Source organism: Myxine glutinosa, chromosome 3, assembly GCF_964187855.1.
Source record: "Myxine glutinosa chromosome 3, kmMyxGlut1.1, whole genome shotgun sequence".
Lineage (NCBI taxonomy): Eukaryota > Metazoa > Chordata > Myxini > Myxiniformes > Myxinidae > Myxine > Myxine glutinosa.
In genome coordinates this window covers 149,696,196-149,722,887 of record NC_136263.1, presented here as the reverse complement: position 1 = coordinate 149,722,887, position 26,692 = coordinate 149,696,196, and the positions used below count along the sequence as shown (strand labels likewise).

The following is a 26,692-nucleotide window of genomic DNA, read 5'->3' as shown; positions in this document are numbered from 1 at the left end:
AAACCACTTTCCGCACTTGTGTCAGTGTTGAAATGACTTTTCGCATTCATGCCAGTGTTGATAACCACCTTTCGCAGTTGTGTTAGTATTGCACAACGTCTTTTTGCACTCATGCCAGTGTTGAAATACTACTTTTTGCATGTGTTATTGTTGAGTAACCACTTGTCTCACTTGTGGTCGTGTTGAAAAAGCACTTTTCGCAGTGGTGTTAGTGTTGAATAACCACTTTCCGCACTTATGTTAATGTTCCACAACCACTTTTCGCTCTCATGCCATTGTTCGAAATACCACACAAAAAGTGGTTTTCAACACTGACACAAGTGCGGAACGTGGTTTGGCAACACTATTGCAAGTGGGGAAAGTGTTTTTCAACACTAACACAGTGCGAAAAGTTGTATTTCAACAATGGCATGAGTGCGAAAAGTGGTTGTGCATCATTAACATAAGTGAGGAAAGAGGTTATTCAACACCAGCACATATGTGGAAAGTGGTTTTCAACATTGAAACAAGTGAGACAAGTGGTAATTCAACACGAACACAAGCAAGAGAAGTTGTTTTCAACAATGGCATGTGTGCAAAAAGTCGTTGTGCAATAGTAACACAACTGCGAAAGGTGGTTTTCAACACTATCCCGAGTGCGAAAAGTGGTTTTTCAACACTAACAAGAGTGCGGAAAGAGGTTTTTCAACACTAACACAAGTGCGGAAAGTGATTTTTCAACACTGGCACAAGTGAGGAAAGTGGTTTTTAACACTAACCCAATGCGAAAAGTGGTATTTCAACACTGGCATGTGTGCGAAAAGTGGTTGTGCAACAATAACATATGTGTGCAAAGTGGTTTTCAACACTAACTCAAGTTCGAAATGTGGTTTTTCAACACTGCAACGAGTCAGACAAGGGGATATTCAACACGAACACAACTGCGCAAGGTGATTTTTCAACACTAACACAAATGCAAAAATTGGTTTATCAACACCAACACAACTGTGAAAAGTGGTTTTTCAACACAAACACAAGTGCGATAATTGGTTTTCAACATTAACATAAGTCGGTAAAGTGTTTTTTGAACACTGTCATAAGTGAGACAAGTGGTAATTCAATACTAACACAAGTACGAGAAGTGGTTTTCAACACTGGCATGAGTGTGAAAAGTCATTTCAACACTGACAAAGGTGCGGACAGTGGTTTTCAACACTGAAACAAGTTAGACAAGTGGTTATTCAACACCAACACGAGTGCGGAAAGCAGTTTGGCAACACTAGTGCAAGTGAGCAGAGTGGTTTTCAACTTAACACAAGTACGAAAAGTGATTTTTAAACATTAACACAAGTACGAGAAGTGGTTTTCAACACTGGCATGAGTGCGAAAAGTCATTTCAACACCGACACAAGCGAGGAAAGTGGTTTTCAACACTACCACAAGAACGAGGAGTGGTTTTGCAACACTGACACAAGTGCGGAAAGTGGATTGGCAACACTCGTGCAAGTGCCAAAAGGGTTTTTCCACACAAACACTTTCCGAAAAGTGGTATTTCAATTCTGGCACGAGTGCAAAAAGTGCTTTGAAGCACTAGAACAATTGTGTAAAGTGTTTAGACCACTAAGAGGAGTGCGGAAATTGGTTTTGCAACACTCGTGCAAGTGCGGAAAGTGGTTTCTAATACCAGCACAAGTGCGAAAAGTGATTTTTCAACACTAACACAAGTACGAAAAGTTGTTTTCAACACTGGCACAAGTGAGACAAGTGGAAATTCAACACTAAGACAAGTACGAGAAGTTGTTTTCAACACTGGCATGAATGCGAAAAGTCATTTCAACCCTGACACAAGTGCGGAAATTGGTTTTCAACACTAACACAATGCGAAAAGTGGTATTTCAACCCTGGCATGAGTGTGAAAAGTTGTTCTGCAACAATAACTCAAGTGCAGAAAGTAGTTTTCAACACTGAAACAATTGAGAAAAGTCGTTTTCAACATTAACATAAGTCGGAAAAGTGGTTTTTGAACACTGGCATAAGTGAGACAAGTGGTAATTCAATACTAACAAAAGTACGAGAAGTGGTTTTCTACACTGGCATGAGTGCGAAAAGTCATTTCAACACTGACACAGGTGCGGAAAGTGGTTTTCAACACTGAAACAAGTTTGACAAGTGGTTATTCAACACTAACACGAGTGCAGAACGTGGTTTGGCAACACTAGTGCAAGTGAAGAGTGGTTTTCAACTTAACACAAGTACGTAAAATGATTTTTCAACATTAACACAAGTAAGAAAAGTGGTTTTCAACACTAACACATTGCAAAAAGTGGTTTTGCAACACAGGCACAAGTGCGGACAGTCGTTTTCATCACCAACACAAGTGCGAAAAGTAGTTTTTCAACACAAGCAAGTCGGAAAAGTGGTGTTTCAACACTGGCACAAGTGAGACAAGTGGAAATTCAACACTAAGACAAGTACGCGAAGTGGTTTTCAACACTGGCATGAGTGTGAAAAGTCATTTCAACACTGATACAAGTGAGGAAAGTGATATTCAACACTACAACAATAACGAAGAGTGGTTTTGCAACATTAACACAACTGCAAAAAGTGGATTTCAACACTGACACAAGTGCGGAAAGTGGTTTGGCAACACCAGTGCAAGTGCGGAAAGTGGTTTTCAACACTAACACAATGCGAAAAGTGGTTTTGCAACACAAACACAACTGCAAAAATTGGATTTCAACCCTGACACAAGTGCGGAAAGTGGATTGGCATCACTCGTGCAAGTGCGCAAAGTGTTTTTCCAAACTAACACGATGCGAAAAGTGGTATTTCAATTCTGGAACGAGTGCAAAAAGTGCTTTTAAACACTAGCACAAGTGTGGAAAGTGTTTATACCACTAAGAGGAATGCGAAAAGTGGTTTTGCAACTCCAGTGCAAGTGCGGAAAGTGGTTTTTATTACCAGCACAAGTGCGAAAAGTGATTTTTCAACACTAACACAAATACGAAAAGTGGTTTTCAACACTAACAAAAGTGGAGAAAGTGGTTTTCAACACTAACAAAAGTGGAGAAAGTGGTTTTCAACACTAACAAAAGTGGAGAAAGTGGTTTTCAACAGTAACACATTGCGAAAAGTGGTTTTGCAACACAAGCACAAGTGCGGACAGTCGTTTTCCAACACCAACACAAGTCGGAAAAGTAATTTTTCACACTGGCACAAGTGAGACAAGTGGAAATTCAACACTAAGACAAGTACAAGAAGTGGTGATTCTGTATTGTGATTTTCTGGTCTATTCTGGAATACAAAACATAAACTGTTTACCTGGTAGAGGTATGCTCTCTTCTGAGTCCTGTTCTAGTTGATTCTTTGATTATAGCACCCACTGACATTAATAGGAGAGTTTATTTAGCACATTGCCAATGGGAATTCACAGAAATTGCATTGGCCATTATTATTTATTGTTACCATTTGTTCATTGTTATTACACTGATATAATTGTGATCGTTTGAATCTTCAGAATAATTTGGAAATCCTTATTTAGAAGACATTTGAGTGTGACTCTAGGATAGTGCAAAAGTAGTCCTCATTATTGTCATAAACATCATCATCAACATCATCATCAACATTATCATTATCATAATCATCATAATCATCACCATCATCATCAACATCGTCATTAGCATAATGAGCATCATCATCATTAACATCATCATCAACATCACAATCATCATCATCATCATCATCCGCAGTTGCATCATTATCAATATTATCATCATTATCAATATTATCATCATCACCATTATCATCATCATAATCATCATCATAATCTTCATCATTATTATCATCATCATCGTCATTAGCATCATCATCATTATCATCACCATTAACATCGGTATCATTTATCATTACCAGCATCATCATTATCATTATCATCATCATCATCGTCATAAGCATCGTCATCCCCATTATCATCAGCATCGGTATCATTATCATTAGCATCATCATAGGTATCATTATCATTACCATCATCATCATAATTGTAATCATCATCATACTTGTAATCATTATCATCACCATTATCATCATCATCGGTATCATTATCATCATCATTATAATCATCATCATTATCATCGTCATTAGCAGCATCATCATTATCATCACCATTATCCTCATCATCGGTATCATTATCATTACCATCATCATAATTGTAATCATTATCATCATTATCATCGTCATGATGTGCCACGCCCTATGCAGAGGATTGGGGCTGCCGAAGCAGTTGCTCCAATCCCGGTCGGGTCGCCACTCCGATTCAGGAAGTCAGGGCAATAATCTGAAATTTGTTCATGGTACCGACGATATCTCACTTATTCTTCGCGAAGGACACCGTGGGATCTTCAACGTCCACCAACTAATTCCGGAGACGGGGTTCCCAGTTTAACGTCCAAGTTTAACGGTCGGGATTTAAACCAAGGCGAGACACATTAGAGGTGAGCGTGCATACCTTTAGGCCATCCTACCTGCCCAAAATAGTGAAAGTAAAAAAGAAAAATAAATCAAACTAATTAGACATAACAAAACATCACAACAGATGTAATCACTGATAACACAGATGTCCAGGTAACGTCAGTGGAAGGCAAGCTCAAATATTTGGAGCCACCATGACATTATACGAATCCAGGGCAATTAATGGCATTTCGGCCTGGTTAACAAGCCTTGGAGCTCTGTTCGGTTTTCGCAGCATGTCGCCCGCCAGCGACCAGCTGTGTGTCCTTCAAATTGAACTTAAAATGAAAACCAAATAAAGGAATGCCAGCAATTGATTCCGAAGTGAACTCGCCACTACATTTCACCATTTCGCCAATCTCGTCTCAATGAGCCTCTTCTAGTTGTAATTCTGTGAACAATTATTTCGTATAATCTTGTCAAGGATTAACTCAATTTAAAGTCAAAATGGATGAAACTTCTGTGTCAGATTAAACAACAAGAACAATGCGACTGTGTCGCCAATATGCCTCCGCATAGTCCAGGTAGATGCCAGATAGATGCACAGGTAGATGCCATCACTCTGCATATGTATGGGTAGGGGATTACGTTTGTGAAGTTTCATGTTGATCGGATAAGGTTCGTTTTTCTATCCAAGATGGCTACCAAACCACATGACCTGTGACATCATCATTTTCAAACTATATGCAACAGTGCTGTTAGATGATATTTGGTAGATGATTTTTGTAAAATTTCGAATCAGTTTCAGATATAATTATTTAATATTTTCCTTCAATCCAATATAGCTGCCAAACCATGTGACCTATGATGTCATAAATTTAATATTTCAATACAAATGGGCCATAGATCATGTTCATGCAATTTCAGATTTTTAGGATAAGGAATTCGATTAAAACATTTTGGCTGGTATACCACTTCACCTATGATGTCATCATTATCATGCTTTTGTCGGCGGAGGCATTAAAAAAATGAACTAGAACGCCACTCAGTAGAGCGCATACTCCCGCCGTGGGTCAAGTTGGAATAATACGTTTTGTTTAACATCCCCTCTCCCCAAAACAATAAATGAAAAATAAAGTAGGCCCTAACTGTCAGATCATTTATTTTGATATATCTCGGAATTAGAGGAGAAAAACATCATTTAAGAATAAGAATAAAAGCTTTAATGCAGTAAAACAGAAAAAATCTTTCCCAAAAAATTCCTGGATCCGGAATAATATCCTGAGCTTCACCAAAAACTAATCAATTCTTCCTTATCCCAAGGGCAATCATCCCACCAACTTTCATCCGAATCCGTTCAGAACTTTTCCAGATATCTTGTTCACAAACACACGAACAAACGAACATACGAACACACACACACACACACACGGACGGACACGATCGAATGCATTACTCCCTGGCGGAAGTAATTAACGCTTACTCAAACCAGAACGGCACTCAGTAGAGAGCATACCTCAGCCAGGTGAACAGTTTACGTTTTGTATCCCAGAGTAGACCAGAAAATCACAATACAGAATCCCATTTAATCAAAATCAATCACAGGAATCACCATCATACCCTGATCATCATCATCCAGTCTTTCACACCCTGATCTTCCCGTCGTTTTTGGCCGTATCACTCAATGGTGAAGAATCATTTAAAAAATTATACTAGCCGGATCCGGATCTTCACCACGATCGAATCGATTCTTCCTTGTCACACACACCAGTCCACCAAGTTTCGTCCAAATCCATCCATAACTTTTTGAGATATCCTGCTGTCTATCGTTTTTGGCCCTATCTCCCAATGGTGAAGAATCACTTTAAAACTTCTTGTATCTGGATCCGGATCGGATCTTCACCAAAATCTAATCATTTCGTCGGTGTCACATACGCTACATCTCTGCCAAATTTCGGCCGAATCCGTCTACAACTTTTTGAGATATTTTGTTCACAACCGGACAAACAGGGGTGAAAAAATAATAGTCAGGTTCACGATGTTTTTTCGTTCAAAATCATGGTAGATTAGCAAACCTATACATTTTTGGAAACGTTATTACATGGAAAATCTGAAAATCAATGTTTACATTTGCCAATTCCGACCAATTCGATTCGACCAATTCGACCAATCGACCAATTCCATTCGACCAATTCGACCATTCGACCAATCGCTTCGATCGACCATTCGACCATTCGACCAATTCGATCGATTCGATTCGATTCGATTCATCGAATTCGATTCGATCGACCATTCGACCAATTCGATTTGCCAATCAATTTGACCGACCTTTGCTTGTGTGGAACGGACTGTGAAAACGATGCGGACTATATTGTCGGATACGACACACAGGACAGTGATGACGAACTCTAAATGGCATATTCTGTAATCGTGTATGTTTGATGCCATTGACTGCCTGTGTATATTTTGTCATTGACTGCCTGTGTAGATGTGAAGTTATACTGACTGCATGTGTATATATGATTTTGTTGACTGCCTGTGTATGTTTGGTGATATGAATTATTGTGACACATTTTGATGTTATTAACTGCCTGTACAAAATGATAACATGTATTTGATTATGCAACTTATCGCGAATATAAAGACAGTATTTTGCAATTCAAAACCTTTGATTCGTGTCTTACCATTCCCCATAGCACTAATTTGATACTTTCATTGGATTCCTTGTCCCTGAAAATATAGGTTTAGTATATTTTTTTTAAGTTTTTAGGGTAATTAGAGGCAGAAATAGAACAAAATATGTATTTTACAGTGGCCATTTTGAAAATCCAAAATGGCCGCCATACAGGTATCTCTCCAAATGTAAACATTGATTTTTAGTTTCCTTATGCTATAACCTTTCCAAAAATGTATAGGTTTGCTAATCTACCATGATTTTGAACGAAATATAATTTATTGACATAGTGAACCTGACTATAACCTCCATGCACCTTTGGTGGCGCAGGTAACCAGATCGGAGTGAAGGATGTCCATGCGATGCTCGTAGGAAACCGTTGTTGTCGTTTCATATTCACCTGTGGCTGCTGCTTCGCATAATTTTTCAGCGGCGGCACAGACGCGCTTCCAGAAAAATGATGCAACCAGCAGCCACAGTCTGCATACGAAAACAACAACAACAACAACCACCACTATTTTGACGATGCTGTCTGTATCGAGTCGAAGTTGATTCAGCCCAAAGATGGACTAGGTGAAAGATCATTCAGACAGTCTCAAGTCGTGTTGTATATATATAATTCACAAGTCCTGACTCATGGTCTCACGGGATCACCTGTATCGAGGTGTAAATTCCGTAAAGAGTTTAGAGTCACGAACTACACTTTGAAGTACTTACGGTATTTGGAGAAACAATAACTCAGCAAATCGTGTTAGAGGCAATTTGCTACTTTTGGCTACAACAATCTAGGTTCTGCACCCCGCGGCGCCTGGTACTCTATATGAACAGGTTGGCAGGTGTGAAGGTGCAATGCCAGAACACGGGACTTCACCATCGGTGGTCAACGCGACAACTTCTCCGGTATCCCAAGTCTAAGGGCCAAGGTACGTGTAATACCTTACAATCTCGTCACACAAGCCAACTTCTTCCATCCACTACCTCTTTTTTCATCGCATGGACATCGCATGTATCATAACGCACACTCAAACACCTGTCTCCATCTCGATGTTCAACGTATCCATCCCTCCTGTCTGTACGGAATCTCGCACGAGCTAATTTGGGAGGGGAGAAAGGGGTGCACGAGATAATGGGAATAATTGGGGCTATCAAAGCAGCAGCAGTAATAGTAGCAGTCGTAGTAGTCATAGTAATCATAGTAGTAGTAGTAGTAGTAGTAGTAGTAGTAGTAGTAGTAGTAGTAAGCTAGTAGGAGATGTAGTAGTAGTAGTAGTAGTAGTAGTAGTAGTAGTAGTAGTAGTAGTAGTAGTAGTAGTAGTAGTTGTTGTTGTTGTTGTAGTAGTAAGCTAGTAGGAGATGTAGTAAGCATAGTAGTAGTAGTAGTAGCAGTAGTAGTAGTAGTAGTAGTAGTAGTGGTAGTAGTAGTAGGCTAGTAGCAGATGTAGTAATCGTAGTAGTAGTAGTAGTAGTAGTAGTAGTAGTAGTAGTAGTAGTTGTGTTGTAGTAGTAAGCTAGTAGTAGTTGTTGTTGTAGTAGTAAGGTAGTAGTAGTAGTAGTAGTAGTAGTAGTAGTAGTAGTAGTAGTAGTCTAGTAGCAGACGTAGTAGTCATAGTAGTAGTAGTAGTAGTAGTAGTAGTAGTAGTAGTAGGCTAGTAGCAGACGTAGTAGTCATAGTAGTCATAGTAGTAGTACTAGTAGTAGTGGTAGTAGTAGTAGCAGTCATAGTAGTAGTAGTAGTAGTAGTAGTAGTAGTAGTAGTAGTAGTAATAGTAGTAGTAGTAGTAGTAGTAGTAGTAGTAGTAGTAGGCTAGTAGCAGACGTAGTAGTCATAGTAGTAGTACTAGTAGTAGTGGTAGTAGTAGTAGTAGTGCTTTTGTTAGAAAGGCATTTTTGCGGTTTGCGCTCAGGGCTCAGGAAATTTCAGGCAAACATAAGTTTCCTGTTTGATGTCGCTCAACTTCCTCATCCCTGCAAGTCCATGGTTTGAACTGCAGTAGACAAGGGAGAGAATACCAAGACAGATTGAGAGTTAAAATAACACCAATAAACAAAAGAACACATTTATACAAATAAGAGGGTCAAAGGGTTAGGAATGACCGGGATGGTGGTGAAGAACTGAGCAACTCCTCATACATAAAATTTTCCATATGGTTTGCGTCTCAGATAGCCTCTCCTAATCAAACTCCTAATCAAACTCCTAATCAAACTCCAACCGCATGGCTTCTCGTGCCGACCCCTGTTTTTAACTAAATGCGGAGGTGTGAAAGGCAGGTGTCGGGCGCCCTAAAACCAGGCTTGCTCCGGGTAGGTGGTACTCGTTAGCCTTGGCCGGCAATCTGCCGAGGAGAAGGACAACTCTGATCCCAAACCCGGGTGGGTTGAGCTCGTTAGCCTTAGCCGGCAATCTGCCTCGGAGCAGGACAACTCTGATATAAAACCCGGGTGGGTTGAGCTCGTTAGCCTTGGCCGGCAATCTGCTTAGGAGATGGACAACTCTGATATAAAACCCGGGTGGGTTGAGCTCGCTAGCCTTGGCCGGCAATCTGCTTAGGAGATGGACAACTCTGATATAAAACCCGGGTGGGTTGAGCTCGTTAGCCTTGGCCGGCAATCTGCTTAGGAGATGGACAACTCTGATATAAAACCCGGGTGGGTTGAGCTCGCTAGCCTTGGCCGGCAGTCTGCTTAGGAGATGGACAACTCTGATATAAAACCCGGGTGGGTTGAGCTCGTTAGCCTTGGCCGGCAATCTGCTTAGGAGATGGACAACTCTGATATAAAACCCGGGTGGGTTGAGCTCGCTAGCCTTGGCCGGCAATCTGCTTAGGAGATAGACAACTCTGATATAAAACCCGGGTGGGTTGAGCTCGTTAGCCTTGGCCAGCAATCTGCTTGGAGAAGGACAACTCTAATCCCAAACCCGGGTGGGTTGAGCTCGTTAGCCTTGGCCAGCAATCTGCTTTGGAGATGGACAACTCTGATATAAAACCCGGGTGGGTTGAGCTCGTTAGCCTTGGCCAGCAATCTGCTAGGAGAAGGACAACTCTGATATCAAACTCGGGTGGGTGGTACTCGTTAGCCTTGGCCAGCAATCTGCTAGGAGAAGGACAACTCTGATCCCAAACTCGAGTGGGTTGAGCTCGTTAGCCTTGGCCGGCAATCTGCCTAGGAGAAGGACAACTCTGATCTCAAACTCAGGTGGGTTGAGCTCGTTAGCCTTGGCCGGCAATCTGCCTAGGAGATGGACAACTCTGATATCAAACTCGGGTGGGTGGTACTCGTTAGCCTTGGCCAGCAATCTGCTAGGAGAAGGACAACTCTGATCCCAAACTCGAGTGGGTTGAGCTCGTTAGCCTTGGCCGGCAATCCGCCTAGGAGAAGGACAACTCTGATCTCAAACTCAGGTGGGTTGAGCTCGTTAGCCTTGGCCAGCAATCTGCTTAGGAGAAGGACAACTCTGATATCAAACCCGGGTGGGTTGAGCTCGTTAGCCTTGGTCAGCAATCTGCCTAGGAGAAGGACAACTCTGATATCAAACTCGGGTGGGTGGTACTCGTTAGCCTCGGCCGGCAATCTGCCTAGGAGAAGGACAATTCACCAAGTGCATTGTTTGTATTATATTGGTATACCCGTATCTCTTCTTTCACCACCTGAAGCCTGCATATCCATGTCCGTTACACTTTCCCTCGCAGTGAGGCGTGTCTTTCTTGCAGACATGTCCGCTGCGACTCACAGTCGCGCGCTCCTTGCGCTGCTCCTGTTGTGCACCCTGACGCAACCTCGATCCGCCGCACAGGAGTCTCGCTCCCAAGAGGCAATCCTATTCCAAGGCTCCCTGCGGAACTGGAGGAGCAGCGCAGGGCTGGTGAAGAGAAGAACTCTTTTGAGGCCCATAATCAAATTCCCTCCAGGTAGGATGTAATCTTCGACTCGGGAATGAAGGAAGTCTGTTATGTAGAAATAGAAAATCAAAACAAGAAGGATGTCATGCAGAGCACGATACTTGCAAAATCCACCCCCACCCCTCCCACACCCCACAAAAAACGTTTCCATGGATACATGAAATTGTCCATTGCATAAGGTTTAAAATTGAAGATCTTAATCTATGCTCGGGTCAATCGGATTAAATTTGATTATTTTTCAGATGAAAATTGATGATTTTAGAAGTTTAACCTTGAGTTGACGTATGACCTTTTGACCTCAAAAGTAGTTGCTTTCCCAATTCAGTGAGGCACTATGCAATTGCTGTTTAATTTCCCAGTTAATAGGATGAAAATTGATGATTTTAGAAGCTTGACCTTGAGTTGACCTTTGACCTAAAATAGTTTGTTTTCCCATTCACTGAGGCACTATGCAATTGCTGTTTAATTTCCAAGCCAATAAGATGAAAATTGATGATTTTAGAAGTTTGACCTCGAGTTGACTTTTGACCTTAAAATAGTTTGTTTTCCCATTCAGTGAGGGACTATGCAATTGCTGTTTAATTTTCCAGTTAATAGGATGAAAATTGATGATTTTTCAGATGATAATTGATGATTTTAGAAGTTTGACCTTGAGTTGACCTTTGACCTTAAAATAGTTTGTTTTCCCATTCACTGAGGCACTATGCAATTGCTGTTTAATTTTCCAGTTAATAGGATGAAAATTGATGATTTTTCAGATGATAATTATTGATGATTTTAGAAGTTTGACCTTGAGTTGACCTTTGACCTTAAAATAGTTTGTTTTCCCATTCACTGAGGCACTATGCAATTGCTGTTTAATTTCCAAGCCAATAAGATGAAAATTGATGATTTTAGAAGTTTGACCTCGAATTGACTTTTGACCTTTTGACTTCAAAAGTAGGTTTCCCAATTCACTGAGGCGATATGCAATTGCTGTTTAATTTTCAAGCCAATCAGATGAAAATGACAATTTTAGGAATTTGACCTGAAGATGACCTTTGACCTCAAACATCAATAGGCTTCTCAGTTGTGACTACCTCTACATCTTGGTAAAGTTTCAGACGATCGGTTTGGAATTGTGACCTGTAGGCTGTAGGCGATTGACAAACAAATAGACAAACAGACAGAATAACGCACAAGACCAACCAAGATATGTAAGTAAATCTTCGATTTTGCAAGTAATAAAGGATTGCTCGATTCAGAAGATTCCATTGTCGTGAAGTACTAGATCAAATGAAGTTGCAATTTTGTAGAAGAAATGTGTGGAAGATAAGGAATATAAAATATTTTGTCCATCCCTTTACATCAGGCAAAACAGTTTTAGTCTTCGTAAACATCCGCGTTAAGATGTGCTAAGTTAAGAAAGTCCATCTTAGAATAAACAAGTGTTTTATTGTTCTTGTTCCAGGGAAGAATCCAAGTGCAAATGCAGTGTTTGTGAAGCACATTGCCACCCTTCCTCTCCACCGTGAGAATATGACATGACACCTTCTCTTATCTCATGATTAGAAACAACAGAAATGAAACTTTATCAACGATAATGATTTGTTTCAATTCTCGACTGACTATTCCATTGTTAGATAATGCACATCACGAAGGTATGTGTACTCTCACCTTTGAGCTGCCGAGCCAGGATTTGAATCCCGACTCAGCTATAAACTGTCACCTTGGTGTTTCGCAGGCTGCGCATCCATCACCATCACTCGTTAAGCCTGAGGCTCCATATTGCCAGCACTGGGGGGAGATGAAGTGTCGTTGGTGGATGTTAAATATCCCACCGTGTCGTTCACGAAAAGTAGGAAAGTTATCGCTGACATCCTGGACAAATCACAAAATCCTGGTCCATTCAGTCGGATGTAAGGCCCGGACAACAAAAAGGTGGAACCAAGTGCAGCTGTTAAAGTAGAAGTAGTAGTAGTAGAAGTAATGTTACCTGGAAAAAGGTACTACAAATATGCTTGATAAATACTGCTTCAAAAAAACCTACAACATATAATCCTATTATATACAGGCCGGCGTACTAGCAGAAGTACCCGGCGTTGCCGGGCGGGGAGGAGGGAGGGAAGAGAGGGGCGAGGGGATGAGGGGAGGAGAGGGGGGAGAGAGGGAGAGGGTGGGAATGGGGGGAAGGGGGAGGAAGGGGGGGAAGGGGAGGGGAGAAGGGCATACGGGGGGAGGGGGGAGAAGGGGGGAGGAACTGGAAGGGGACGGGAGGGGGGGAAGGTGGAGGGAGGGGAGGAAGGGGAGGGGAGAAGGGGGAGGGGAGGAAGGGGAGGGGAGAAGGGGGAGGAGAGGTGGGGAGGGGGAAGAGGGAGGGGAGGGGCGGGGGGAAGGGGGGAAGGGGAGGTCTGGGGAAGGCAAAGGGAGGGGGGGCGGGGGGAACTCCTAAAAAACGAACTTTTTAAAAATCCTATTCCTTTTTAATAATCCTATTATATACAGGACTAGCAGAAGTACCCGGCGTTGCTGGGCGGGGGAGTGGAGGGGCGGATGGATTGGGGGGGGGGGGGAAGGGGGGAGTGACAGTGTTTGTGTGTGTGTGTGTGTGTGTGTGTGTGTGTGTGTGTGTGTGTGTTTGTGTCTGTGTGTGTGTGCGTCTGTGTGTGTGTGTGTGTGTGTGTGTGTGTGTCTGTGTGTGTGTGTGTGTGTGTGTCTGTGTGTGTGTGTGTGTGTGTCTGTGTCTCTGTGTGTGACTGTCTGTGTGTGTCTGTATGTGCGTGTGTGTGTGTGTAAGTGTGTGTGTGTGTGTGTGTCTGTGTGTCGGTGTGTGTGTGTGTGTGTGTGTGTGTGTGTGTGTGTGTGTGTGTGTGTGTGTGTGTGTGTGTGTGTGCATCTGTGTGTGTGTGTGTGTGTGTGTGTGTGTGTGTGTGTGTGTGTGTGTGTGTGTGTGTGTGTGTGTGTATGTATGTATGTGTGTTCGTGTCTACAGAATGTATTTAGACCCCTTGACTTTTTCACATTTTATTGTGTTATACCTTGAATTTAAAATGGATTAGATTGAGATTTTTATGCCTAATTTGACGAAGTCGCCGGAGGCATTAGCTTTTCAGGTTGTCCGTCCGTCTGTCTGTCCATCCATCGGTCAATGATAGGTTTTTGTTATCCCGATAACTTGAGAATGGCTGAAGGGATCTTAGCCAAACTTGGTGCAGGTATGTATAATGAGATAAAGATGAAATGGTTAGATTTTGGGGTCCAAAGTCAAAGGCCAAAGGTAAGAAGTCATGTTAGGTAAAAATCCTGTTACCGCGATAACTTGTGAACCAGTGATGGGATTCTGACAAAATTTGGTACACTTATGTAGAATGATGGAAAGATGAACTGATTAGAATTTGGGGGCAAGAAGTCAAAGGTCAAAGTCTGTCATAGGTCTATAACTTGAGAATAGCTGAAGTTATCTAATTCAAACTTGATAGAGGTACGTATAATGATGTATAGATTAACTGATTCGATTTTGGGATCCCGAGGTCAAAGGCCAAAGGTCAGAAGTCATGTCAGTTAAAAATGTGAAATCTTGAGAACAGCTGAATGGATTTGAATCAAACTTGGTACGAGTATTATAATGATGTAATAATGTGGGTGGAGAAATATCGGTCGACGTCGTGACGTCAAAGACTGTTGTAATAGTTTGTTACTGATCTCCACACTATACCCCATAATGTCAAAGTGGAATTTATTTCTTTTTAATTTTTTATAAAATAATGAAAAATGAAAAGCTGAAATGTCTCGAGTCAATAAGTATTCAACCCCTTTGCTATGACACTCCAAATTCAGCTAAGGTGCATCCAATTTCCTTTGATCATCCTTGAGATGTCTGTACAATGGTTGGAGTCCACCTGTGGGCAATTCAATTGATTGGACATGATTTAAAAAGAAACACACCTTTCTATATAATGTCCCACAGTTGACAGTTTGAGTGCAGAAACTTTACCATGAAGTCCATGTTAGTACTTGTTAGTACGTAGAACTCTGAGATAGAATTGTGAGGAGGCATAGATCTGGGGAAGAGTACAAAACAATTTCTAGAGCGTTGAAAGTTCCAAAGAGCATAGTGAGATCAATCATTAGTGAATGGAAAGAATGTGAAACTACCCAGACTCTTCCGAGAGCTGGCCGTCTGACCAAACTGAGCAACCGGGCAAGAAGGACCTTGATCAGGGAAGTGACCAATAATTAATGACCCCTGACAGAACTAGAGTTCCAAGGCTGAGATGGGACAACTTGCCGGAAGGACAACAGCCTCTGCAGAACTTCACAAATCTAGGCTTTATGTGAGAGTGGCCAGACGGAAGCCACTCCTGAGAAAAAGGCACATGGCAGCACACCTGGAATCTGTAAAAAGGCACGTGGAAGACTCCGAGAGCACGAGACAAAATATCCTGTGTTCTGATGAGACGAAAATTGAACTCTTTATTCTGAATGCAAAGTGCTGCATTTGGTGGAAACTGAGCACAGCTCATCATCTATGTAACATGAAGCATGTTGTTGACAACATCATGCTATGGAGATGGTTTTCAGTGGCAGAGACTGGGAGACTTGCAAAGATAGAGGGAACAATGAATGGAGCTGTATACAGGCAAATCCCCGAGGAGAAACTGCTTCAGAGTGCAAAAGACCTCAGACTGCGGTGACGATTTACCACAGGACAATGACCCCAAGCACCCCAGCCAAAGCAGCACTGGGATGACTTCAGAACAAGAACGTCAAAGTCTTCGAGTGACCTGGCGAAAGCCCAGACTTGAATCCCATTGAGAATCTGTGGAAAGACTTAAAGATTGCTGTTCACCGATGCTCCCAATCCAACTTGACAGAGCTTGAGTAAGTGTGCAAGGAAGAATGGGAGAATTTCTCCAAATCAAGATGTGAAAAGCTGATACAGACATACCCAAGAAGACTCGAAGCTGTAATCGCTGCTAAAGGCGTTTCTACGAAGTACTGACTCAGGAGGACTGAAAACTTACGTAAATTAGATATTTCGGTATTTAATTTTCAGTAAATTTGTATGAAATTCTAAAAACATGTTTTCACTTTGTCATTATGGGGTATTTTGTGTAGATCAGTGATTTTTTTTAAGTTTAAATTTTATCTGTTTTAAATTCAGGCTGTAACACAACAAAATGTGAAAACGTCAAGGGGTGTGAATACTTCCTGAAGGAACTGTACATGATAAAAGCAACACAGTATTAAACGCCAATCACATGTGTACATGGCTTTTAATGCCATATTGCCTTTAGTCTGGTCGGAAGGGCTTGTTTTTGGTTTAGCGTTATACCTGACCGCAATCCCACCACCTGGCTAATGTGTAGCAAAGCGGAGACAATGGCTGATGTGTACCTCGTGTGGCAGGTGGCCATTGTTGTTTCCAGTTCACTCAGCTTCATCTGTTTTGGGACGCGATCTGTGGCTCACTGCTCCAACAAGCTAGCGGGTGTAATACATAATTTATCCCGACTGGCTTTGCATCGTCACAAATAAACAATTGTGTGGCATGCCGTTTGGAATTTTTTGAATTTGGCCAGGGTCGCCTACCCTTCGCCAAGGACATTGTGGGATTTTTAACGTACAGCAACTAATTGTGGCCCAGTTTAATGTCCATCCAACGCACGGCACACACATTGATGAATCACCCTGCCTGTGAAGCACCGGGATGAGTTTATAGCTGGGATGGGATTCAAACCAAAGACAGCTTGGAGGCGAGTGTGCGTACCTCTAGACCAGTCTGTCAGCCCAATTGCACCATAACAGACTATTTTTGTATTATACCACCTGGTATGTCCAATATGGTCGATTGTGTCTTCATACCATATAAATATATATTACTAGCAGAGTTACCCGGCGTTGCCCGGAAAATAAATAGTCAATCACGCAATTTAGTTGAGTGGTCAGAGGAAGCCACGCCCCTTTGGCACGCCCCACTGCCACGCCCTTGGGCACGCCCATAGTCCACATCTGATGCGGCTATGTTTTTGGTCATGAAAAGTTACCCCCATGGTCCCCCTCTTCCCTCTCTAAGTCACTTCCTTAGGCTGTCCATGAGGCACAACCGAACAAACAGAGGTTCACATTTATATGTATAAGAAAGATATTATATATATATACATATATATACATATATTATATATATACATCAGGGGATGGTACAGCATGGGAAGCATGGCTTGGGGTGGATGGAGCATGAGCGATGGGGAAAGGCATGTGTGAAAGAGAGGAGGAAGATGGTTGAGAGGGAGTTGAGAAGAAAGGAAGAGGAGGGGAGATATGTGAAAGCAGTCGGTCAGGCACAGCAAGGTGCTTGGACTAAGTGGGAAGGTGTGCGGGTGGGGATATTGAAGTGGCAAGAGATTTGGAGGATGGAGCCAATATTGTTGAATTTCCTGTTGCGGGCAACGTATGATGTGCTTCCGTCACCAGTAAACTTGAGATTGTGGGGGTTGTTGCAGGAGGAGAGATGTTATTTGTGTGGAGGAACGGTGCAGCATGCACTGAGTGCATGCTCAGTAGCATTGGCAGCAGGAAGATACAGGTGGCGACATGATCAGGTGCTGGCGGTGGTGGTGCAGATGGTGCAACAAGAGGTGCTGAGATCGAGAGAGAGAAGAGTGGAGAAGGAGACTGATGGGGGAGAGGTGTTGTTTGTCAAAGAGGGCCAAGTGGAAAGAGGTGGAAAGAGGAGGAGGAGGTGGAAAGCAAGAGGGCTGTCAGATGCTTGTGATTGGCAGGTGGTGGCAGACCTAAAGCCACAATTGGTATTCCCAGAGGAGATCTGTGTGACAAGGTTGCGGCCTGACATTGTCATTTGGTCAAGTGCAACAATACAGGTCATCTTAGGGGAGTTGTCGGTACCTTGGGAAGAGAACATGGAGGAGGTGCACGAGAGGAAGAGAGGAAAGTACAGTGAGCTGGAGGCAGAGTGCCGGGAGAAGGGTTGGCGCGTTTCGTGTCAGCCATTTGAGGTGGGGTGCAGAGGGTATATTGGCAATTCCTTTTCTGCATTTCTTGCTAGGCCGGGAGTGTGTGGGACAGAAAGAAGGAGGATGTGTGACATGGTGGCCCAGGTTGCCTTGAAAGGCTCATTTTGGATATGGAGGAAGTTTATGGAGGCACGTCGAACGGTGTACGTTGGTTGTGTGTGTGTTTTTTGTTGTTGTTTTTTTTTTTGTTGTTGTTGCTATTATTACTTCTTATTTTGTGTATATGAGTGAGTGGGTGAGGGTGTGTGTTTTTGCATGAATTAATTTTTGCATGAGTGTGTGTTTTTGTGTGTTGAGTGGTGTATGATGTAAGTGTAGGTGGTTGTTTGGTTGGTGTTCTGTATGTATGTGTGTGTATGTGTGTGTATGGGTGTGTATGTGTGTGTATGAATGATCTGGTGTGTTTTGTTGGTGAGTGGTGAAGGGTATAAAGTTGGGTGTTTGAGTGTTCCACCATGTTTGCTTGGTGCTGTGGATTCTGGATGTGGTGTTGTTGTTGTTGTTGTTGTTGTTGATGTTCGCACTGGCTGGGGGTGGGGGTATGTACGCATCCAGATGCAGTTGCTGCATGTGGATGTGTACGTGCCCCTGCTGGCCCACCTTCCCTGACCGTATCGAGGTTGAAGGGCCGAAACGGGATGATGCTGAGGACCTCGACCGAGGACCCGGTCAGTGCGGCACACTTGTGACCAAGTGTGTTTTGAACTTATATATATATATATATATTCAGATTGAGCAAACACATTCCCCCCACTCTCCATTTTTTCTTCTTTTAGGTTTACTGTACTCGTCTGCTGAGTGCACAAAACGGTTTCACGATTTGTACTATACCACCAGAGACTGCTTCGCTCCGATGTGTAAGTCAAACTTAACGTATTATAAAATTAATTCACATACTCTACATTCGTTCAGTAATCTCTGCAAAGGAAATTAGTACAAAATTTGGCAAATCGATTTTGATCCTAACCTAGACGCAAGTTGCTAGACAGCCAGAGCAGACATTTTTGTGACAAATTTTGTCTTGTTACATACTGTATAATTAGGTTTTCAAAATCCTAACTTATTTTTCCTTTCAGAATGTTTAAAATATGTGTCCGTGGCCGTGTCCATGTCGGTAGGTCACCAATGAAGGAGCTGGGGCTCCCACGTCGATCGGAAGAATGGACGCGACAAAAAGCTGGAATTCATCCGAGTTGCTTTAATCAAACCAAACACTCAGCCACTCTGAAAAGCCCGTTTATCGGGCAGCAATATATATACATATTATCCCGGAGCGTTTGCCCAGGAAAGGCGAGAGGGGGCGTGGCCCAGCGTCCCGACCGAGGCCTGGCAAGTTGAGCGCGGGCCTGCCCGGGCGTCCTGGACGAGCCCGGCATGGTGATCGCTCCGCGTCCTTGATAGGTGCAAGGCGATTGTGAAAACCCAGCGGTAGCCGCTACAATAGGTCTAAATTACAGAAATTAACAAGTTAAAGAAATGCATCATGAAAAATATAAATACCGTTACGTGGAAGGGAGGGAGGCGGATCCATAGCCAGACTGTGGTAAGTGTAGTGTGGTCCGTGTGTTTCAAGTAGCTGTTAGATTGACATGTAACAGGGACCTGTCATGTTAAGTTGTTTGTTACACGTGACATTGATGAGGCAACGTACCGGTAAGTAATTTTAGATAGGGTAGACTTTATTATTTGTGGGTGTGAACACCTCATGTGGTAGGCGGGCCTAGTAGGCGAGAACATCTCATGAGAGACTTCGAGAATTACTTGTCTGTCTGGCAATCACAACCTGTCTGGCCAGTGTGTGTCATCCATGGCGGCATAATGTGCTCTGGAGACGGAAGTGCCTTTCGCAAGTTATTTTTTGTAGGCGCCGCTCCCATGGGCAGGAAAGCTGGAGCAGAGAACTCCACTCAAGATCAGGGGACTTGGCCCAGGTGGAGAATATCGTGAGAGACTTTGCTGGATGAAAGAGGACAACGAGGGACCTGGTGACTAAGAAGAAGAGGCCTCGTTGTTCAGAAAGGAGAGCACAAAAGCCTTGTGAGGAAGGAGGCCTTGCTTTAAAAGACAGAGGGGTCCACTAGGCCTGGTGGAGGAGGTGGATCTTCGCTGACATTCCACACCAAGCACCATCTTCATTGTGCTCGTGTTGACTTTGGAAGCATCCAACACCTGGTCCCCGAAGTAATCGAATTTGAGCCTGGCGTTCACCCTACACATCAGATAAGGGAAGTCTCGCCTACAATTGTTTTGATGCACGAGTGTTATCTGTGGCACCTAGTGGGTTAGGAATTGTTTTTATTACCAATCGTTGTACATGTAAGTTTGAATATCCCCATTTACCTCTTTGTGTCCATTTGACTCGCATCGTTCGTTCAATTTTTCGCTCACCTGGACTTTAGTCTGGCGAGCTTATGTGATTGAACAATGTCTGTAGGTAAGTCAGTGAGTGAGTGAGTGAGTGAGTCTGTAAACACTTGTCTTTAACGCTTGAACCAAACACACGGTTTTGATGAAACTTGGCCACAAGCTTCAGATCTGATGCCTAACAAGGGTTTATTGACCGCATCAAAGTCTGTGCTCATTTAAGGCGTCTGCAGAAGGGGAGGGGGGGGGGGGGAGGTGAAAATCTAGTGTGCATGCTGGACTACCCTTGTATTCTTAGGAAGAACCAGGTAATGCTCTAGAAAAGTTCATTTAGAGGGGCACCCCACATATATAGGTTAAAACCCATCAGTACGTAAAGTTTTTTTGTGTACTTTGAAAATGAAATCACATATAATGTGCATGTGTGTGATTAATTTGTTTACAAAATTAATAAAGATGGTATGTACAATGTACCAACCAATTTCAGGCATGTTGGGTGTGATGTATTCTTCGGGACAAGCGTTGGATAAGCACGATGTGTGTACACATTATAGGCAGCAAATTATATTAATAATTATTTTATTATCTATATAATAATAGCGTAAGGACTCGACTTTGTTATCCCTTTTACGCCGCACCCAGTGACCCGATGCCAACGGCACTAATGGATTTACGATCTACGAACCGCGCTTTGTTCATCACGTACAGCCATACTCGAAAAATCTGAATTAGCCGACGTTGGGGCCCAAAAGCATCCGATTAACTGCCGATACGACGCCATCGTATTGGCGTCTGCTGGGTGAAGGCGAAGCGAGCCGTCCGCTGATTGGACAGTCGAGTGGTGTGAACATGGGTGGTGTGAACCAAATGGTCTTTTTATTCCCTTGAACATTTTAAATTAGGATATATAAGGAAACGTCTTTATCGTCATTTTAATAAAGTTAAATGGAGTGACGTTGCGATACTCGGGGTGCGTTGCATAAATCCTCGTAACTCAGAGAGGTGTAGCAGGTGGCGAGATGTAAGGAAGCTTAAAGATAACGAGCTGAAAACAGACGAACGATATGTCAATCTCTTTCTACACCGAACGGAAATAAAAGTATAAGAGCGGGAAGGCATGGCCTGAGCACTTCGAGCAGAGAGGACTGGTTGGACTTAACTTAAAGAGAAAAAATTGGAGCTTAACGGAAGAAGAAGATCCCATGAGCGCACCCCTATGCCATCCATAATGGTACACTCTATCCATACACCACATCCTCCCTTCCGTGGATGTTCCACGGGTTTCGGCTAGTTATTAATTAATTATTATAGGCATTATCGGTACATTCTGCAACTGGATTGTAAATTTCTTCATGCAGCTGTATGAATTAAGTGGTCCCTTTGAAACCAAGTGACTGTAACTGGATGAAAAATACATTCACTTCTTCATGCAGCTGTATGAATCAAATTGGTGCCCCTTCATGTGAACTTTTCCAGAGCATTACTTGGTTCTTCCTAAGAACACAAGAGCAGTCCAGCATCCACACGAGATTTTTTGAAAGTCCCTTTTTTTCTATTGTCTGGTATTTTCTACAAGCTATGAAATGTCCCTTCTTTTCTATTGTTTGGTATTTTCTACAAGCTATGAAATGTCCCATCTTTTCTATTGTTTGGTATTTTCTACAAGCTATGAAATGTCCCATCTTTTCTATTGTTTGGTATTTTCTACAAGCTATGGAAATGTCCCTTCTTTTCTATTGTTTGGTATTTTCTACAAGCTATGAAATGTCCCAGCTTTTCTATTGTTTGGTATTTTCTATAATCTATGAAATGTCCCATCTTTTCTATTGTTTGGTATTTTCTACAATCTATGAAATGTCCCTTCTTTTCTATTGTTTGGTATTTTCTACAAGCTATGAAATGTCCCATCTTTTCTATTGTTTGGTATTTTCTACAAGCTATGAAATGTCCCATCTTTTCTATTGTTTGGTATTTTCTACAATCTATGAAATGTCCCAGCTTTTCTATTGTTTGGTATTTTCTACAAGCTATGAAATGTCCCATCTTTTCTATTGTTTGGTATTTTCTACAAGCTATGGAAATGTCCCTTCTTTTCTATTGTTTGGTATTTTCTACAAGCTATGAAATGTCCCTTCTTTTAAATAATTTGCCACATTGCACATACCATATATAGGAGCCTTTTATATACCCCTGGCATTTTCCCCAAGAATGTCAGTTAGCATACTTAGATCAACATTCTGTTGAGTACATACATTATCACAGCTCAAATACGAGTGCACATACACAAGTAAGCTGTCCTGTCTGCCCAACACAGAAATATAACAATATCGAGTTTAAAAAGCTGTCTCTTTAACAACGACTTCAAGCTTGCACTCAATATTCTCTTCTTCGCAGACTACAGAAGATGTGCAAGACTTCTTTCTCGGCTGGCAACAAGTTCTACATGTGCAAAATAAGCAGCCATGTTCAGTTGAAGAATCGAATGGACGTTGATGGCGTTGCAAAAAGAAACTGCAACTTTCAGCTGAACCAAAGGAATTCCAGAAACTACAGCCAGCGATATCTTCCTTTTGTCATTCAAGCTTTGTTCCCATTCGTCACCTGATACAAGTCATATTATGATCTGTGGATAATTAAGTGAGATACAGAGGCATAAACTGCGTCCCGACACTGCCAACCTTCAAACAATAAATTTCATTTTCTCCAAAATAATGTTTCAAAATTTAAACACATCCTCACCTTGGACCCTGTCCTCCTCGCTTAGCTGAGCTTTCATGTCAATAATAATTGGCAAGACAACTCATAGTGTGCTCACAATGGAACTTTCTTTGAACTGAACTGAAAGGTGATGTTCTGGTGCTACACAGACTCGGCTTACAATGTAGTGCATGGTGTCTTTACAAAGTACACAAAAATATAAAATAGCATTTCAGCATCATTTTGAATAAGATTAGGATTTTGGTTCCATGTCCTAACTCAGTAAATGTTGCCTAGAAATTTTTGGAAAGGAAAAATGCCACAGAAAAGATTAAGTAATCTATATATCGGGTCATCTACATATTGCATTATGCAAGTTGAGAGTAGGAGCTTCAACTCCTATGACATGTTGCGTATAAATAATAAAAGCAGCTTGAAGAAGGATGCAATGCATATGAATACCTTTATATTTGTACTTTGTCTTTGATCTCAAAGGTAAACTAATTTTTCAAAAGCAATTCACCAACGACAGCAACACATTTTTCTTCACTTTAAAACTTTGCCTATGGCTTTGTGCATTTCTGGAAGAAATACAAGGCTTTCATCTTTTGACACTCACCTGACACCTTTAATGAATTTGTTGTCCAATGCTTGTTGGTTGCCCTTAACTGATGAAGGTCGTTCACACGAAACATGCAAACTACCTGGTCATGCAAGTGCCTTCAGAAAGTATTCACACCCCTTGACTTTTTTCACATTTTGTTGTGTTACACCCTGAATTTAAAATAGATTCAATTGAGATTTGTTGTCACTGATCTACAGATAATACCCCATAATGTCAAAGTGGATTTTTTTCAGAAATTTTTACAAAATAATTAAAATGTAAAGCTGAAATGTCTTGAGTCAATAGGTATTCAACCTCTTTGCTATGACACTCCAAATTGAGCTCAGGTGCATCCAATTGACTTTGATCATCCTTGATATATTTCCACAACTTGAATGGAATCTACCTGTGGCCAATTCAATTGAATCGACATTATTTAGAAAGAAACACACCTTTCTATATAATGTCCCATGGTTGACGATGCATGTCAGAGCAGAAACTCTACCATGAAGTCCGAGGGACTGTCCGTAGAACTCTGAGACAGAATTGTGAAGAGACATAGATCTGGGGAAGAGTATAAAATAATTTCTAAAGTGTTTAAAGTTCCCAAGGGCACAGTGAGCTCCATCATTAGGAAATGGAAAGAATATGGAACTACCAACAGTACCAAGACTCTTCTGAGAGCTTGTTGTCTGACCAAACTGAGCAACTGGGCAAGAATCACCTTAGTCAGCGAGGTCACCAAGAACCTGATGACCACTCTGACAGAACAACAGAGTTCCTTGACTGAGATTGGAGAACCTGCCGTAAGGGCAACAGTTACTCCAGCACTTCACAAATCTCGGCTTTATGGGAGAGTGGCCAGACAGAAACCACTCCTGAGAAAAAGGCACATGACAGCATGCCTTGAGTTTGCAAAAAGGCACATGACAGGCTCAGAGCACCATGCAAAATATTATTTGGTCTGATGAGATGAAAATGGAACTCTTTGGCCTGAATGCAAAGTGCTATGTCTGGTGGAAACCAAGGACAGCTCATCACCCATCTAATACCATCCCTACCGTGAAGCATGGTGGTGACAGCATCATGCTATGGGGATGCTTTTCAACAGCAGGGACTGGGAGATGTGCAAGAATAGAGGGAACAGTGAATGGAGGCAAATCCTTGAGGAGAACTTGCTTCAGAGTGCAAACAACCATAGACTGTGGCGAAGACTTTTGTTCCAACAGGACAATGACCCCAAGCATACACCCAAAGCAACACAGGAATTGCTTCAGAACAAAAATGCAAAAGTCCATGAATGTGGCACACCAAAGCCCAGATTTGAATCCCATTGAGAATCTGTGAAAAGACTTGAAGATTGCTGTTCACTGACACTCTCCATACAACTTTACAGAGCTTGAGTAAATCTGCAAGGAAGAATGGGAGAACTCCCCAAATCCAGATATGCAAAGCTGATACAGACATACCCAAGAAGACTCAATGTTGTAATCGTGGCCAAATGTGCTTCTACAAAGTGTTGACTCAGGGGGCTGAATATATGTTTCAATGAGATATTTCTGTATTTAATTTTTCAAAATTTTGTAAAAAAATTCTATTTAAAAAGTCCACTTTGACATTAATGGGGTATTATGTGTAGATCACAAAATGTGAAAAAAATCAATGGGTGTGTTTCCTTTCTGAAGGCACGGTTCCTGGTTCTAACTAATGCTAATCAGGAACACATTTCTAAAGTTATGCATTATACGGCCCTGACTTTTGGTGACAGTTTCAATTTTGATAATGAACACCTCATGCTTCCAGCTCCACCCGAGGATCGTGACAACAACACGTTAGGATACTCTGCCTCTTGATCTTCCCCCAAATAAGCTTATAGTTAACATAGTCAAAGACTGAAGGAGTTAGCGAACAAACAGAACATTCTCAAGTTGATGGTATAAATTACATGTTTTACGTTTACATTCTACAACTGTTAAGTCTAAAATATTGTCGCATCAGAGGGATCTGTTATCACAGACCATTAGCACCAGGGTATAAGTCCCTCGTGAATAATTGAAACGGTATTCAAAATACTGCGTTCAATTAAGACCGAGATTCCCCAAGGATCACCCAAATGAAGCCAAACCTGGCAGTAAAATGCGTGTGAAATGCAAAAAGGCAGTAAAACATTCCTTTACAAAGAGTGGTATATTTAAAAGAATACACACAGGTATAAGGGTAGACAAGATGCTAAAAATGGTCTGAAACAAACCAAGTGGTCTGACTACACAGATATGGATGATGGGGAACACAAACTTATGCACAAAGGAGAGATAAATAAATAAAGCCAATCCTCTAATGGTGCCAAATACCCAACTCACATACGATGAACAATGGGAGATTCACACACGATGGTCAGGCCTTGTGGCTGTCATGAGCTGGTTGGGGCTCCACCACAATGGTGTGGTTGTGCAGGTCGGTGATGCATGGGCGAAGTGTGGCTCAGGAAACGATGGACCAGAAGAAATGAAAAGTGATGTTCTATTGCTACACAGACCAGGCTTGCAATGCTCAGGTGCTACACAGACCAGGCCTATACATTGTGAGGATGGAAGTAAGATGAGAGGGACATCTCTTCGTCCGAGAGTGAAGCAAAGAGAGAAAGACAACATACACCAGCAGCTTATATTGTCCCCCCCGGGACTAACCATGGCTGGTCCCCACTGGCCATTCTACTGAATGGTGGCATCACTTTACCACAGCATCCATCCAAATCCCATATCCAGGACATTCCCCATTAGCACACAAGGCTGTCAATCTCACACTGCTTTGCAAGACTGCCACAGGACAAATATGCCTGCCCATGATGCCTTAAAATGTCCATTGTCCAGGAAAGCACATTTATAGCCTTTCCTCTTAAATGCCACTAGTCCTCTCCAGGCCTCGCCTGAAAGCAGGAGGTTTTACACAACAAACTCGCTCGATACTATCTTCAAGACAATGACTGCCTCCTCAGAGCATGTTTTACAATACGACT

At 42.1% G+C, this 26,692-nt stretch overlaps 1 protein-coding gene across 1 annotated transcript; it reads left to right on the top strand.

Annotated features, from left to right (window-relative positions):
- Positions 1 to 7,638: 7,638 nt before the first annotated feature.
- LOC144891164 (ALK and LTK ligand 1-like) lies at positions 7,639 to 23,529 on the top strand. Its single transcript, XM_078773531.1, has 5 exons — positions 7,639 to 8,022; positions 10,810 to 11,007; positions 12,449 to 12,508; positions 18,788 to 18,868; positions 22,770 to 23,529. The coding sequence occupies exons 1-5, from the start codon at positions 7,920 to 7,922 to the stop codon at positions 22,829 to 22,831; spliced, it is 504 nt and encodes a 167-aa protein (XP_078629657.1). The 5' UTR covers positions 7,639 to 7,919; the 3' UTR covers positions 22,832 to 23,529.
- Positions 23,530 to 26,692: the final 3,163 nt, after the last annotated feature.

Excerpts from the sequence above, each read along its gene's own strand:
- LOC144891164 (XM_078773531.1), top strand. The coding sequence starts at position 7,920 with ATGAACAGGTTGGCAGGTGTGAAGGTGCAATGCCAGAACACGGGACTT. Across the intron at positions 8,023-10,809 it reads TCCCAAGTCTAAGGGCCAAG|ACATGTCCGCTGCGACTCAC; the intron begins GTACGTGTAATA and ends TCTTTCTTGCAG. Across the intron at positions 18,869-22,769 it reads AGACTGCTTCGCTCCGATGT|ACTACAGAAGATGTGCAAGA; the intron begins GTAAGTCAAACT and ends TCTTCTTCGCAG.